This window comes from Lepidochelys kempii, chromosome 24, assembly GCF_965140265.1.
Source record: "Lepidochelys kempii isolate rLepKem1 chromosome 24, rLepKem1.hap2, whole genome shotgun sequence".
Taxonomy (NCBI): domain Eukaryota; kingdom Metazoa; phylum Chordata; order Testudines; family Cheloniidae; genus Lepidochelys; species Lepidochelys kempii.
In genome coordinates, this window is record NC_133279.1 from 17,796,018 (window position 1) to 17,811,770 (window position 15,753).

The 15,753-nt window shown below is 55.0% G+C and overlaps 1 protein-coding gene across 1 annotated transcript; it reads right to left on the reverse strand.

The window, feature by feature from the left end:
• Nucleotides 1–51: 51 nt before the first annotated feature.
• Nucleotides 52–6,906, reverse strand: LOC140902768 (phospholipase A2 inhibitor and Ly6/PLAUR domain-containing protein-like). Its single transcript, XM_073323210.1, has 5 exons — nt 6,813–6,906; nt 5,176–5,292; nt 4,665–4,817; nt 4,329–4,472; nt 52–212 (listed from the first exon to the last, which is right to left on the reverse strand). Exons 1-5 carry the CDS (start codon nt 6,904–6,906, stop codon nt 52–54), a joined length of 669 nt encoding a protein of 222 aa, XP_073179311.1.
• Between the last annotated feature and the right edge of the window lie 8,847 nt (nt 6,907–15,753).

Below are 15,753 nucleotides of genomic sequence, written 5' to 3' on the forward strand. Positions count from 1 at the left end.
GGTGCACTGCAGCCCGGCACGCAGCAGAAGGGGAGGATGCCAGGCCGGGGCTCAGGGCTCCCCGATGCCTCCACCGGCCCTGGGAGCTGGGTAGCACTTGGCGTGGCTCCGGATCTGCGGCACGCCCTGGGTGTATTTCTTCACCAACGCTCTCTTCACGCAGGCGCCAGGGGAGCCACATCCAGCCGCAGTATTCCTCATTTTGATGTGACCTGGACAGGGGGAGAGACGTGATCGGGGGTTCCCAATCCCCCCCCCCCCCACGCGACCCTCATGAGGTCTCTCACACACTCCCCTCCCAGCAGGACTGCACCCGGCTCTGCAGGCAGACTGGGGTCTAGTGCTCAGAGCAGGGAGCCTGGAACAACATGAGAACAGAAGAGGAATGGCCCTCCTGGGTCACCCCAAAGGTCCATCTAGCCCAGTATCCTCTGGCCAATGCTAGGTGCCCCAGAGGGAATGAACAGAACAGGGAATCATCCAGTGATCCATCCCCTGTCGCCCATTCCCAGCTTCTGGCAAACAGAGGCTAGGGCCACCTTCCCTGCCCATCCTGGCTAATAGCCGCAGATGGACCTGTCCTCCAGGAACTTCTCTAGTTCCTGTTTGAACCCTGTTATAGTCTGCGCCTTCACAACTTCCCCCGGCAATGAGTTCCACAGGTTTCTTGTGCGTTGTGTGAAGCAGTACTTCCTTTGGTTTGTTTTATACCTGCTGCCTGTGGTGACCCCTCATTCTTATGTTAGGAGGAGTAAATAACACTTCCTTCATTACTTCCTCCACACGCTTCAACCTTCTTTAGACCTCGATCATATCCCCCCTTAGCCGTTTCATTTCCAAGCTGAAGAGTCCCACTCTTATTAATCTCTCCTCATATGGCAGCCATTCCATCCCCCTCATCATTTTGGTTGGCATTTTCTGAAGCCTTTCCAATTCCAATAGATCTTTTTTGAGACAGGGCGACCACATCCGTCCGCAGTGTTCAAGCTGTGGGCGTCCCATGGATTTATATTGAGGCAACACGATCTTTGGGGTTAGATCTCTGTCCTATTCTCTGTCCCTTTATGAATGATTCCCAGCATTTGTTTGCTTTTTTGACGGCCGCTGCACATGGAGTGGATGATTTCAGAGAACTCTCCACAGTGACTCCAAGATCTTTCTTGAGTGGTAAATTCGACCCATTATTGTGTATGTCTACTTGGGATTACGTTTGCCCATGTGCATTACTTTGCATTTATCAACATTGAATTTCCTCTGCCATTTTGTTGCCCAGTCATCCAGTTCTGAGAGACCCTTTAGTACCTCTTCACAGTCTGCTTTGGACTTCACTATCTTGAGTAGGTTTGTATCTTCTGCAAATTTTGCCACCTCACTATTTACCTTTTTTCCAGAACATTTCGGAATTTGGTGAATAGCACTGGGCCCAGTGCAGATCCCTGGGGGACTCCCACTATTTACCTCTCTCCCTTCTGAAAACTGACCATTTCTTCCTACCCTTTTTTCCCTATCTTTTAACCAGTTACTGAGCCATGAGACAGGTTTCAGAGTAACAGCTGTGTTAGTCTGTATTCGCAAAAAGAAAAGGAGGACTTGTGGCACCTTAGAGATTAACCAATTTATTTGAGCATGAGCTTTCGTGAGCTACAGCTCACTGCATCGGATGCATACCGTGGAAACTGCAGCAGACTTTATATACACACAGAGAATATGAAACAAAACCTCCTCCCACCCCACTGTCCTGCTGGTAATAGCTTATCTAAAGTGATCATCAAGTTGGGCCATTTCCAGCACAAATCCAGGTTTTCTCGCCCTCCACCCCCCACACAAATTCACTCTCCTGCTGGTGATAGGCCATCCAAAGTGACAACTCTCCACACAATGTGCATGACAATCAAGTTGGGCCATTTCCTGCACAAATCCAGGTTCTCTCACCCCCCCCCCACCCCCTCCCAAAAACCACACACACAAACTCACTATCCCGCTGGCAATAACTCATCCAAAGTGACCACTCTCCCCACAATGCGCATGATAATCAAGGTGGGCCACCCCCAGCACAAATCCAGGCCTTCTCACCCCCCCCCCACCTCCATACACACACAAACTCACTCTCCTGCTGGCAATAGCTCATCCAAACTGACCACTCTCAAAGTTTAAATCCAAGTTAAACCAGAACATCTGGGGGGAGGTGGGGTAGGAAAAAACAAGGGGAAATAGGCTACCTTGCATAATGACTTAGCCACTCCCAGTCTCTATTTAAGTCTAAATTAATAGTATCCAATTTGCAAATGAATTCCAATTCAGCAGTTTCTCGCTGGAGTCTGGATTTGAAGTTTTTTTGTTTTAAGATAGTGACCTTCATGTCTGTGATTGCGTGACCAGAGAGATTGAAGTGTTCTCCGACTGGTTTTTGAATGTTATAATTCTTGACATCTGATTTGTGTCCATTTATTCTTTTACGTAGAGACTGTCCAGTTTGACCAAGGTACATGGCAGAGGGGCATTGCTGGCACATGATGGCATAGATCACATTGGTGGATGTGCAGGCGTTCTGTTATTTTCTTTGTTGGGCCTGTCCTGTAGTAGGTGACTTCTGGGAACTCTTCTGGCTCTATCAATCTGTTTCTTCACTTCCGCAGGTGGGTATTGTAGTTGTAAGAAAGCTTGACAGAAATCTTGTAGGTGTTTGTCTCTGTCTGAGGGGTTGGAGCAAATGCGGTTGTATCGCAGAGCCTGGCTGTAGATGATGGATCGTGTGGTGTGGTCAGGGTGAAAGCTGGAGGCATGCAGGTAGGAATAGTGGTCAGTAGGTTTCCGGTATAGGGTGGTGTTTATGTGACCGTTGTTTATGAGCACTGTAGTGTCCAGGAAGTGGATCTCTTGTGTGGACTGGACCAGGCTGAGGTTGATGGTGGGATGGAAATTGTTGAAATCATGGTGGAATTCCTCAAGGGCTTCTTTTCCATGGGTCCAGATGATGAAGATGTCATCAATATAGCGCAAGTAGAGTAGGGGCTTTAGGGGACGAGAGCTGAGGAAGTGTTGTTCTAAGTCAGCCATAAAAAAGTTGGCATACTGTGGGGCCATGCGGGGACCCACAGCAGTGCCGCTGATCTGAAGGTATACATTGTCCCCAAAAGTAAAATAGTTATGGGTAAGGACAAAGTCACAAAGTTCAGCCACCAGGTTAGCCGTGACATTCATTGTGTGGAGAGTTGTCACTTTGGATGGCCTATCACCAGCAGGAGAGTGAATTTGTGTGGGGGGGTGGAGGGCGAGAAAACCTGGATTTGTGCTGGAAATGGCCCAACTTGATGATCACTTTAGATAAGCTATTACCAGCAGGACAGTGGGGTGGGAGGAGGTATTGTTTCATATTCTCTGTGTGTATATAAAGTCTGCTGCAGTTTCCACGGTATGCATCCGATGAAGTGACCTGTAGCTCACGAAAGCTCAGGCTCAAATAAATTGGTTAGTCTCTAAGGTGCCACAAGTCCTCCTTTTCTTTTTGAGCCATGAGAGGATTTTATCGCATGACAGCTCACTTTGCTTAAGAGCCTTTGGTGAGGGACGCTTTCTGAAAATCTAAGTACACTATATCCATGGGATCCCCCTTGTCCACACGCTTGTTGACCCCTTCAGACAATTCTAGTAGATTGGTGAGGCGTGATTTCCCTTTACCGAAACCATGTTGACCCTTCCCCAACAAATTATGTTCATCTATGTGTCTGACAGTTCTCTTCTTTCCTATAGTTTCAATGAGTTTGCCCAGTACTGAAGTCGGACTTATTGGCCTGCAGCTGCCGGGATCACCTCTGGAGCCCTTTTTAGAAATTGGCGTGTCATCAGCCATCCTCCAGCCAGCTGGAACAGAAGCTGATTTAAAAAGTAGGTTACAAACCACAGTTAGTCATTCTGTAATTTGAAATTTGAGTTCCTTCCGAACTCTTGGGCGAATCCCATCTGGTCCTGGTGACTTATTACTGTTTAATTTATCAATTTGTTGCAAAAACTCCTGTAATGTCTCCTCAATCTGGGACAGTTCCTCAGATTTGTCACCAAAACAGAATGGCTCCGATTTGGGAATCTCCCTCCCAGCCTCAGCCGTGAAGACTGATGCAGAGAATTCATTTAGTTTCTCCGCAGTGGCCTTATCCTCCTTGGGTGCTCCTTTGGCATCTCGGCAAGTAGGACTCCTGGGTTCTCTCTGCAACTCTGCCAGGGGAGTGGAGTCTAGTGGGTCAGAGCAAGGGGGTCTGGGACTGAGCCGGGACACCTGGGCTCCACCTCGTGCTCTGTGTTCAGACCCCGCCCGCATCTGGAGGACTTACCAAAAAAAAATATCCCAGATTCCACAACACAATGGTCCTCGGTGCCGGTGCAGGCCAAGACATCCTTCTCGTTCCAGTGATATGGCCCCGCTCTGAGGATCGACGGGCACTGACGGCCGTTGGGGACGGAGCTCACAGTTGGCACTGAGAACAGTCAGACACACATAGTCAGCCAAGGGTGGGGAGTCACCACACATTGGGCTCAATCCCATCTCAGGGAAGGGAGTGGGGTCTAGTGGTTAGGGATGGGGGCATTGGGCTGGCAGCCAGGACTCCTGGGTTCTCTCCAGGCAGGTGTGGCCAGAGCAGGGCTCTAGGTTTGCAGCAGACACACACCTGGGATGGCCCCGGCGTTGCAGCCGTCGGTGTCACAGCAGGCGATGTTCGCCCGCACGGTGACATTGTGTGGGTAGGTCAGCGACAAGGGGCCAGGCTCACAGTTCTTGGGCTCCAGGCACGATTTACCCGTGTAGGACATGGAGGATCCCTCTGTGGAAGAGAAATAGAGCATCACTTATGAACTCCCCAATGGACCCCCAGCTGCTCCATCCTCCCCTTTTGTTCCATCCACCCCACCCCCAACTAATCTCATCTCCCCACCCCCCGTGATAAAATCCTCTCTTCTGTCTGATCCAGGCCCCACAGCCACCCACTGCAATACCCCATCTCATCCCATCCCCCATCAATGACATTATCATTCCAGACTGAGCAGTCCCTGCTCCTGGAGAGGAGCGGAGACTATTGGTTAGAGTAGGGGGAGGGGCTGGGAGCCAGGATTCCTGGGTTTGACCCGTGGCTTCAGGAGGACAATGGTGTCTACACTTAGTAGAAATCTTCTTTCACTCACCCAGCCTGATCTCTGCCACGACGGTGACGCAGGTCCCTTCCCAGGGGGCGCAGGGCTGCAGGGGGCTGGAGCACGATTGCTCTCTGGACGCACACACCTCGCATTGCAGAGCGCTCCCTGGAGGTTGGAAAAATCCCTTCTCAGTACAAACCCCGGCTCCCCACCCCTCCCAGGCAGTGCCTGTGGACGAAATACCACCAGGAACCAAGAGGTGGCTCTGTGGGAGTTGTTACCACCAATGCCTCCTCACTGAACGTGTGGGCAGGCAGATCTTGGAGAAATGCCACCTGCTTTTGCAGCAGTTCTGCCCAGTTCCATTTAACGCTCCGGAGGGAGAAAGGCATCTTGCTAGCTGGTCATTTGTATCTGACTCAATGCTGCAGACAAGTCTGTTTGCTGCCTGAGTGTCTGTGGCTAGAATACATTTTCACCTGCTGACATGGCTATCTGGGGTGCAGCTTGTGCCTGCGAACAAACCCCAGACGTCTGTGTAGACAGAAAAACAAGAATTCGGCTGTTCTGAAGAGGGGTTTCTGCCTGGCTTTGCGGTGAACCTTTCACACACACACACATTCACACACACACACCCCGCCGTCACTCTCTGCTCCAGGCCTCTGCCTCTCAGAGTTACATCAGCTCAGCCACACTCGACTTCAGCCCACTTTTCATTGCTGATCCTGCCAATTCTCTTTTTTCAGAATACAATTGACGCTTGTTAAGCCTTTGGATTGATGGCTGTTCCTCTCCAGCCAGCGATCCCAGGAGCATGAACTCTTTCCTCTCCAGAGCATGGGGGCCTTTAAATTCATTACGTAAGCATAAGGTAGTTTTAAGAAAGAAAGAAAGAAAGAAAGAAAGGAAGATTTTCCCACTTTGGTTTTTTTAGAGCTTTCATGTGGAAACATCAATTAAACCTCAGAACACCTTCCCCGCCCCTTCTATGTCCCTAGATGGTTGCAAAGTTATATTATCCCTATCAAAGAAATATGGAAACTGAGGTAGAAAAAAGATGTGTTCAATTCAGGGTTAAAACCAAGAAGACAGCTGAGAAGTCCTGACTCCCAGCCCACTCTAACCCACGAGATCCCACTCCTCTTTCAGAGCCACGGACAGAGCCCGGGAGTCCTGATTTGTAGCCATCTCTGCTCAAACTCACTACACCCCAGCCCGCTTCTACAGCTGGGGAATGAGCCCAGAAGTCCTGGCTCCCAGCCCCCCCCCTTTGCACCCGCATTCCCCTTTCAAAGCCGGGGAATGAAGCCAGGAGTCCTGGCAGGAATCTCAGCGCTGACAGGCAGGGGAACATTTCTAGGCAGGACGACATGTGGACGGGGGAGCTGCTCCTCATCGGGATGACCCCAAGCTCGGACGAGAGCTGGAGGAGGAACGAGAAGAAGGAAGGACAGACGGACTCAGACCCGCTGGCCAGGCCCTAGCGTGGGCTGTGGGCGTCCCAGGCTCCAATCCCTGCTCTCCCCGAGTCAGCCGGGGGACGTGGCACCGGGTTTTCCTCTCGCTGGTTTTACCCACAAATTCCATCCTGACCCCAGAATCCGCCATCCACAGCGGCACATTCCCCAAGTGAATTCCCGACCCCACCACCCGGCTCCCTGTGCCCGGGGACGGATGGGACTCACCTGTGGCCAGGAGAGCGGACAGCAGACAGAGGGGCAGAGCCATCCACATGGTGCCAGGATGTTTGCTGTAGTGAGCAGAACAGCGAGGAAGCATCAGGCTGTGGTTTTATCCGGCAGGATGGCAAATACCTGCCCCCTGGGGGATCGGCTGGGGCTGCCCCATGACATCCTGGTGGACCCGGAGATGGGAGATTTCACAGCCCTGCATGTGACTTTGGCTGATCAGGTGATGCAATGTGTCTTGAGGCCAATTCCCTTGTGCGTTAGTGGAGATCTGTGGTTCTCAGCCAGGGGTCCTTGTACTCCAGGGGTACACACAGGTCTTCCAGGGGGTACATCAGCTTATCTTGATGTTTGCCTCGTTTTACAACAGGCCAGATATAAAGCACTAGTGAAGTCAGTACGAGCTAAAATTTCCTGACACAATGACTTGTTCGTGCAGCTCTATGTACTATCCACTGAACTGTAAGAGCAATATTTATATCCCAGTGGAGTTATTTTATAATTACATGGTGGAACTGAGAAAGGAAGCTATTTGTCAGTCACAATGTGGCCGTAACACTTATGTATTTTTAGAAAAACATAAGAAAGGAGCTGTCATAAATATAAAGGGAAGAGGATCCACCTTTCTGTCCCCGGTGCTATAAAATCCCCCATGGCCAGTGGCAAAACACTTTCACCTGTTGTCATAAATAGAAAGGGAAGGGTAAACTCCTTTATAATCCCTCCTCTCCAGAGGAAAAATCCTCTCACCTGTAAAGGGTTAAGAAGCTAAAGGTAACCTCGCTGGCACCTGACCAAAATGACCAATGAGGAGATAAGATACTTTCAAAGGCTGGGAGGAAAGAGAAAAAACAAAGGGTCTGTGTCTGTCTGTGTGATGCTTTTGCTGGGGACAGAACAGGAATGGACTCTTAGAACTTAGTAAGTAATCTAGCTAGGTATGTGTTAGATTATGATTTCTTTAAATGGGTGAGAAAATAGCTGTGCTGAACAGAATGGATATTCCTGTCTGTGTGTCTTTTTGTAATTTAAGGTTTTGCCTAGAGGCATTCTCTCTGTTTTGAATCTAATTCCCCTGTAAGGTATTTGCCATCCTGATTTTACAGAAGTGATTCTTTTCTACTTCTATTAAAAGTCTTCTTTTTAAGGAAACTCAATGCTTTTTCATTGTTCTAAGATGCAAGGGTTTGGGTCTGTGGTCACCTATGCAAATTGGTGAGGATTTTTACCAAACCTTCCCCAGGAAGTTGCGTGCAAGGGTTGGGAGGATTTGGGAGGGAAAGACGTGTCCAAACTACGTTTCCCAGTAAACCCAGTTAAAGTTTGGTTGTAGCAGTAGAAATCTAGGGGCAAAGGACGAAATTAATTTGTACCTTGGGGAAGTTTTAACCTAAGCTGGTAAAAGTAAGCTTAGGAGGTTTTCATGCAGGTCCCCACATCGGTACCCTAGAGTTCAGAGTGGGGAAGGAACCTTGACAGGTGTGTAGGGGGATGGATGGACAGGCGTGAAGGCAGATGGATGGATGGACAGACATTCTCTTAGGGGAATGGATGGATGGGTGTGGGGGGGGGAAGGGTGGACGTGTAGGAGGATGGACGGACGGAAGGATGGGTGTTGTCAGGGAGTCCCCGGGCAATGCTCTGGACCTGCTCCCTACGAAGCCAGGCAGGACTCTGGGGAAGTCTCCTCTCTGGGAGCAGCCTGTCTGCAGGACACACAGCTCGCCCGGCTTCCACCTTCCTGGGTCTGACCTCGGAGCATTCAGCCTCCTCTGCCATTCCATGCGCTTCCCACAGCGAGTCCGCCCAGGCGGGGTCCTGGGGAAGCCAGAGGGTCCTGTCCCCCAACTCCACAGTCAGACGGGACTATCAGCCAGCCAGTAAAACAGAGGTTTATAAGACAACAGGAACATGGTCTAAAACAGAGCTTGTGGGTGCAGAGAACAGGACCCCTCAGCCGGGTCCATTTTGGGGGGCAGTGAGCCAGACAACCCCATCTGCACTTCACTCCACTCCCCAGCCAGCCCCAAACTGAAACTCCCTCCAGCCCCACCTCCTCTGGGCTTTCCCCTTTCCCGGGCCAGGAGGTCCCCTGATTCCTTTGTTCTCCAACCCTTTAGCTCTCACCTTGCAGGGGGGAAGGGCCCAGGCCATCAGTGGCCAGGAAACAGGGTGTCGGCCATTCTCTGTGTCCAGACCCCTGCACACACCTGCCCTCTCGGGCTCTGCAAGGATCATATACCCTTATCCCACCTAGATACTTAAGAACTGCGTAGGGGAAACTGAGGCACCCCCACACTATTCAGAGGAAACATTAAGAACGCTTCCACTTCCTCACAGGTGTGTCGGGGATGGATGGAGGGGCGGCCCTGCACAGCCTTGCAAAGCACAGAGGGAAACTGAGGCACTCCATGGCATCGTAGGAGCTCAATTCCCACTTTGTCGCATCCCTCTGTGCCCCAAACTGCTGCAGACACCAGCCGGTGCACCCTGCCCCTGCCAGCACCGATCCCAGGCACTGGCTTTAACAGGGGGAGTGAGATCAACCCAGCCAAGGCCACCTCCATGAACCCGAGGCCTTCGGGGACCGGACGAGAAAAGGGGGACGCTGGCACCAGAAATTAAAATGGAAATCCTGCTTTATTTCCCTCCTCAACAGATCCTGTTACCAGTGTAGGAGAAATTCTGTGAACAACTGCCCTGCTCAGCCCCAGCCCTGCCCCGCTGGTCACAGCACCTGCCTCGGTGTCTAGGAGGCAAACGCACTGGTCAAGGGTGGGTGGCGCTGACTTTCCACCATCGGTCTCCGCACCGACCGTTTGCCGGCTGTGGTTTGGACACGCGCACCAAGGGCTTAGCACACCTGGGCTCCAGGCCCCCCTCTGCCAGCCACCCTGTGTGACCTGGGACACACCACTTAGGCCCAGAGCTTCAAAGAGTTAGGTCCTGCTGAGGATCTGTGCCTCAGTTTCCCCCATCTGTTCAATGGGGGTGACAGCCCTGCCCATCCCACAAGGTGGCTGTGAGGATAATACATTAAAGATGATGAGGGGTTCAGATGCCATGGTGATGGGCGCCAGATAAGTATTTAGCTAGACATGCTGGGGAGGGTGGTTAACAAGCTCCCCAGGGATGCGGTGGATGCGCCGTCCCTCGGCATCCCCCAGGCCAGGCTGGCTGCCCTCCTGGAAGATGCTTTCATCAAACGCACGTGATCGGGCCCCGTGTAGGGAGGACTTCTCCAGCCTGGGCTATGCGGCAGGTCAGAGTAGATGCTGGGAATGGGCCCTTCTGGCCTGGGACGCCAGGAAAAGGGGTGAGGTGGCTCCCAGGAATCACCAGCCCTCGGGGCACTGGTTTCATCTGTAAATAATTTTTGTGACTGTTTTGCTTCTAACCAGAAGCGAAGGAAAATACAGGCTATTCCTTGTCCTGTGTATCCGCCGCCATGCCCAGGAACATCTCCCTCTTCTTCGGGAACGGGGTCTTTGTGAAGATTCAATCCCGGACCTGCTCTACGAACAGCTGCAATACCCGGTTCTCTCCTGTCTGTATGTCTCTGCATCCCTCCCTGCTCGTTCCCAGTGGCCCAGGCTCCGACTGAGTGTCAAACTGGTTTGGAAAAGGTTCTTTTCTGGAGAAGGGTGGGGTCCCGTGTAGCACCTGGTGCCATAGGGGGGACCCTGATCTCAGGGGAGGGAGGCGTGCAGTGCCTGGCACAATGGGGGGCCCCCAGTAGCAGGCTGGGGGGATCTATGCAGTGCCCAGTGCAATCAGGGCCCCTGCTCTGGGGAGTCTGTGCAGCTCTTGGCACAAGGGGTCCCTGATCTCAGTTATTGCGGTGCTAGAAATAAGTGGTAACAAAGTAGAGAAGGCACCTGTCCTCAGCCCAGCCCGTCAACCCCCACCGACCCTCTCTTTGGGGGTCTTGCAGGGCCGATCATCAACACCGTCTAGACGGGAGGCCGGTGCCCGATCTGCATTGCCCCTGGTCGGAGCAGCTGTTCCAGCACGGAGACCCTGCAGTGCGAGGGCCGTGCCAGCCAGTGCATTTCCATCAGCGGGCAGATCTGGGAAGGTGAGCGCCTGTCCTGGATTCCTTCCAGTCCCGGCTCTCCGGGCCCATAGGCACTAGGACAAAGGGAGGCCCAGGGCCGGGATTTCCAGTGGGCCAGGCCCCCACAGCCTCCCGGCAGTTCCCGCTTTACCTGGCTATGCCCTTGGCCCAGCTCTGGGCAAGGCTCAGCCCCAGGCTCCCTATGGGGCCAGAGCCTCTTCTCACACCCTGTGGCTTTGCAAGCGAGTTCGGAGCCACGCTCCCCTGTTTCAAAGCCAGCCGGCTTCCCCCTCTCCCTGTGGACATGGCTCTGACCCGTGTTTAAACCCAAACCCCGCTCCGTCCACACACAGAGCCCCCTGCCCCCACCTGCCCTGCCCTGCCAGGCCAGCTCAGCCAGGGGAGCCTGCACCCCTACCCGCAGTGCAGCGGTGGCGGATTAGCCAATGGGCCGTCAGGGCCTGTGCCCAGCAGCCTCAGCCCATTGGGGGCCCCCTGGAAAATGGGCACCCCTGCACCCCAAGCCCGGTGCCTGGCAGAAGTGCCAGGTGGCGGGGGAAGCCCCAGCGCCCGGATCCCAGCTGCGGCTGTGGCCCGGGGACTGGAAGAGCTCTCACCCCCAGTTGGCGGCGAGACAGATCTTTCCTGGTCTTGGGGCCGTGAGCGGGGGGGCTGCAAGGGGGTGGGTGGACTGGGACAGGACTGTGGGGGGAACCGGGGCAGGGCCACGGGGGAAGGGGCAGAACAGGGGTGGGACTGCAGGCAGAAGGGGCGGGCGGACCCCAGGGCCTGCACAGCCCAGCCTTCCCGGCTTCTCGCTGGCCACCATCCGCCTGAAGTAGCAACCGCCACCGATGGAAGAAAAAGAGACGTCCACCATGCAGCGTGCGGCCAGCTGCTCCCCAGGGCCGGGCAGCTGAGCTCTCACCGCTGTGACCTGCCCTGGGGTCCCGGTTGCTGTCCCGTGGATGCCGTCCCTCCCCTCGCCGGGCGTTACAAATCAATGCCCGGTTGCTGGGGTTTTCTTCTGTCCAGGGCAGTTACCCGGCTAGGTGGCTGTCACGCTGTCTGGGGCGGCTCGTGACCGTGAGTGCCTATCTCAGGGCGGACTGACAGATGCAGGACAGACCCCCCGAGCGGATGGCGTGTTCTCTGATACGATTTCACCAGGCGAGATTTCCTGGCTCGCTGAACCAGTCTCGCTGCGGAGTGACAGCCTGAGATGCTCCAGTTCTGTCTGGCCACCCAGACAAACGGCACTTATGAGCAATGGTCCCTTCCACCAAAACTCACCCACAGCAGGTTGCTCCCAGTCACTTATCCCAGCCCCGCTGGTACTTTCCATCTCACAGCAAAGGCGACGCTGGCAGCCAACTCTGCAGTAAACCACCTCCAGGTTTAGTAGCTAGTCAACGCGGTTATAGCAGGTACAATAGATGCCCAGGGGAGGCCGTCTGTGAGCCCCAACGGCAGCAACCTGCCAGGTTCCCGTGTCACTCAGGGCTGCCCCGAATAACCCCAGGGAATCGCCGTCTGTGCGATCAGCTATTCCGCCCCGTGAGACGCCAAACCGGCCAGAGATGCAGGATCTTTTCCTGAAGCCAAACTTCCAGCTCCCGCTCACAGAGAACAAGCCGCCAGGGTCCCACCCACGTGGGCTCTTCCTTCGGTGGTGGAGAGCGAGGAACGCGCTCTGAGTCTTTACCTGCCCATCCTCTCACGCAGTGGCCACTTGCTTTGGAATTCACCCTTCTCGGTTAGTTGCAGGGGAGACATGGTGTCAACGTTTGCTCTGACATCAAAACAGGAGGCGGATCAGCGCACACAATGCGGGTAATGCCCCATTCGTTTTCAGGACGTTTCAATGCCGAAGACGCTGTTCCAGCTTCACCATCACTTTGACCTACACTGACCCACAAGTAAAGCGGCCTGAGGCTCTGCCATGAGCTGGCACCTGCCTGCCAGTGTCACAGCGACCAGTTCCTGATACTCCATTCAGAGCAACTCCGACAGGCCCACTGCCTACGTCACCAGGCCTTAGCTAATGGGAGTTAAGAACTTGCCTTTTCCCCCAGGCCCAAGAGAACCCCGCAACCAGCAGGGAGTCTCCAGGCAGGCTCAAACCCAGAGGCCCCAGGGGGTGACACATGCCCGTTCTGTCTCAACAAGGTGTTGACTCTGAAGCCTACTAATTACCATTGGCATCGTGGGTGCCACTCTGTGCTAAGGATGCAATGTGGGGGGGTTCCAGGCTGCAGGGTTGTGGGGGCAGGTTGTTACGTTGGCTCAGCAGAGCTGGGATGCCCCGTGTCTGATCAGCGTCTCTTTCTCTGCACAGATAACATCACGATACCCTTTGCAGCCAGCGGCTCCGCTACCCCGAATGCCTGCGAACTCAAGAAGGGAGAGATTCTGAATTCGGGAGTGTTCACCTACAGAATAACACAGATTGAGTGTTACACGCCCAGCAGTGCTCAGCGGATGCTGGGCCCCGTCGCCCTGGGCAGCATCTTGCCCAGTCTGGCTGGGCTCCTGGCAGTGAAATTCCTCTCCTAACGCCCCCTCTGTGTTGCCCCCCCTCCGCCAGGGGGAGCCACCCCACAGCTGAATGAGGCCCTCATAGTCCGTGGGTCTCTCTCCTCTCCCCACACCCACCCACGCCTCAGTTTCCCCATCTGTGCCCAAAGGATAATGAAACTGAACTGCTTTTCCAAAGATCCAGGGAGTCAGGGCCCCAGTCAAAGCCCATTAGAGCCAGAGTGGGAGGAGGGGGCGCGTGTGTCTCTGGACAGACAGTGACGTCCTGTGGAACAGCGCTGAGTCTAATTGTATTCTGCAGGAGCCCCTGAGAGTCCAGCGTGGGGACAGAACTGGGGACAGCGTGGGGACAGCGTGGTCTCCCAGCCCCCACTGCTCTACCCCATCAGCCGCCACTCCTCTTCCATAGCTGGGATAGAACCCAGGAGTCCTGGCTCCCAGCCACCCCGCTCTAACCATGACACACCACTCCCTTCGGAGAGCCAGGGATAGAACCCAGGAGCCCTGACACCCAGCACTCCCTGATTTAACGCTATGTATTTCCGGAAGTAAAGGCACTGAATAAAGCTGGGTCCTAAACTGAAATTCCCCAGAGCTCGTGTGTGTGTTTGGACAAGTTGCCACACCGCTGCCCGCATCTGCACTGAACCCAGGTGTCCTGGCACACACCCCCGGTCTCCGGGAGCTGGGATATTGGATTAAGCTCGGCTGGAGCTGAATCCAATATCCCAGCCACAGCTCCCAGAGACCAAAGAGGCGGGGAGGGGGAAGGGGTCTCCTTTGTTCTTTCTCCTCTTGATCCTCCTGTGCAAAGGGCGTCCCTGGGACATTCCCCAGCCTACAGCCTGGACCCATGACCCGCCAGGGCCCCTCAGTTCTCCACCCCAGGGGTGGGCAAACTATGACCCGGGGGCCGGATCCGGCCCTCCAGATGGTTTAATCCGGCCCTCGAGCTCCCACCGAGGAGTGGGGTCCGGGGCTTAGCCCGCTCTGGTGCTCCAGCCAAGGAGTGGGGTGGGGGGCTTGCCCCGCTCTACACGGCTCCCAGAAGCAGCAGCAGGTCCCCCCTCCGGCTCCTATGCCTGGAGACCCCCGCAGCGCCCACTGGCTGGGAACTGTGGCCCATGAGAGCTGCAGGGACGGCGCCTGCGGACGACGTGGCGCCCAGAGCCTCGGCGTAGGAGCCAGAGCGGGGACATGCCGCTGCTTCGGGGAGCTGCTTGAGGTAAGCGCCGCCCGGAGCCTGCACCCCTGAACCCCTCCTGCACCCCAGCCCCCTGCCCCAGCCCTGATCCCCCTCCCTCCATCTGAACCCCTGGGTCCCAGCCCGGAGCACCCTCCTGCACCCTGTCACGGAGTGTGGGGGAGTCCAGGCCCTGCACCCCTCTTCCTGGGATCCACTGAGACTCTCAGCCAGCCAGTAAAACAGAAGGTTTATTGGACAACAGGAACAGTCCCAAACAGAGCTTGTGGGTACAACCAGGACCCCTCAATCACGTCCTTCTGGGGGAGCAGGGAGCTTAGACCCCAGCCCTGGGGTTCCCTGTGTTCCTCCACCCAGCCCCAAACTGAAACTAAACCCACCCAGCAGGCTCCCTGCTGCAGCCTCTGTTCACATTCCTGGGCAGAGGTGTCACCTCCCCCTCCCCCTCCTGGCTCAGGTGACAGGCTCTCAGGTCTCCCATCCCCAGGGCACATTCCCAGGTCAACACTCCCCCCTCCCTGCTGCGTCACATCCTCACATCTCTCCCCCCTTCGAGACTGAACTGAGCGGGGTCACGCTGACCAGTGACCTGGGGAAGTTCGGGGCCCCCTCTCCGGGACAGCGCGTCCGCTATCAGGTTGGCACTTCCCTTCACGTGGACCACGTCCATGTCGTAATCCTGCAGGAGCAGGCTCCATCTCAGGAGCTTGGCGTTGGCTCCTTTCATCTGGTGCAGCCAGGTCAGGGGAGAGTGGTCGGTGTAGATGGTGAAGTGTCGCCCGAAGAGATAGGGCTCTAGTTTCTTGAGGGCCCACACCATGGCCAGGCACTCCTTCTCGATGGCCGCGTAGTGTTGCTCCCGGGGTAGCAACTTCTTGCTCAGGTACACGATGGGGTGTCTCTCCCCCTTTTCATCCTCCTGCATTAAGACCGCCCCCAGTCCCGTGTCTGAGGCGTCGGTGAACACCACAAAGGGCTTGTCAAAGTCTGGGTTTGCCAGAACTGGGCCACTGACCAGAGCCTCCTTCAGCGCCCGGAAAGCCTCCTGGCACTGCTCGGTCCAGACCACCTTGTCTGGCTTCCCCTTCTTGCATAGCTCCGTGATGGGGGTGGCGATGGCGCTAAAGTGGGGCACAAAT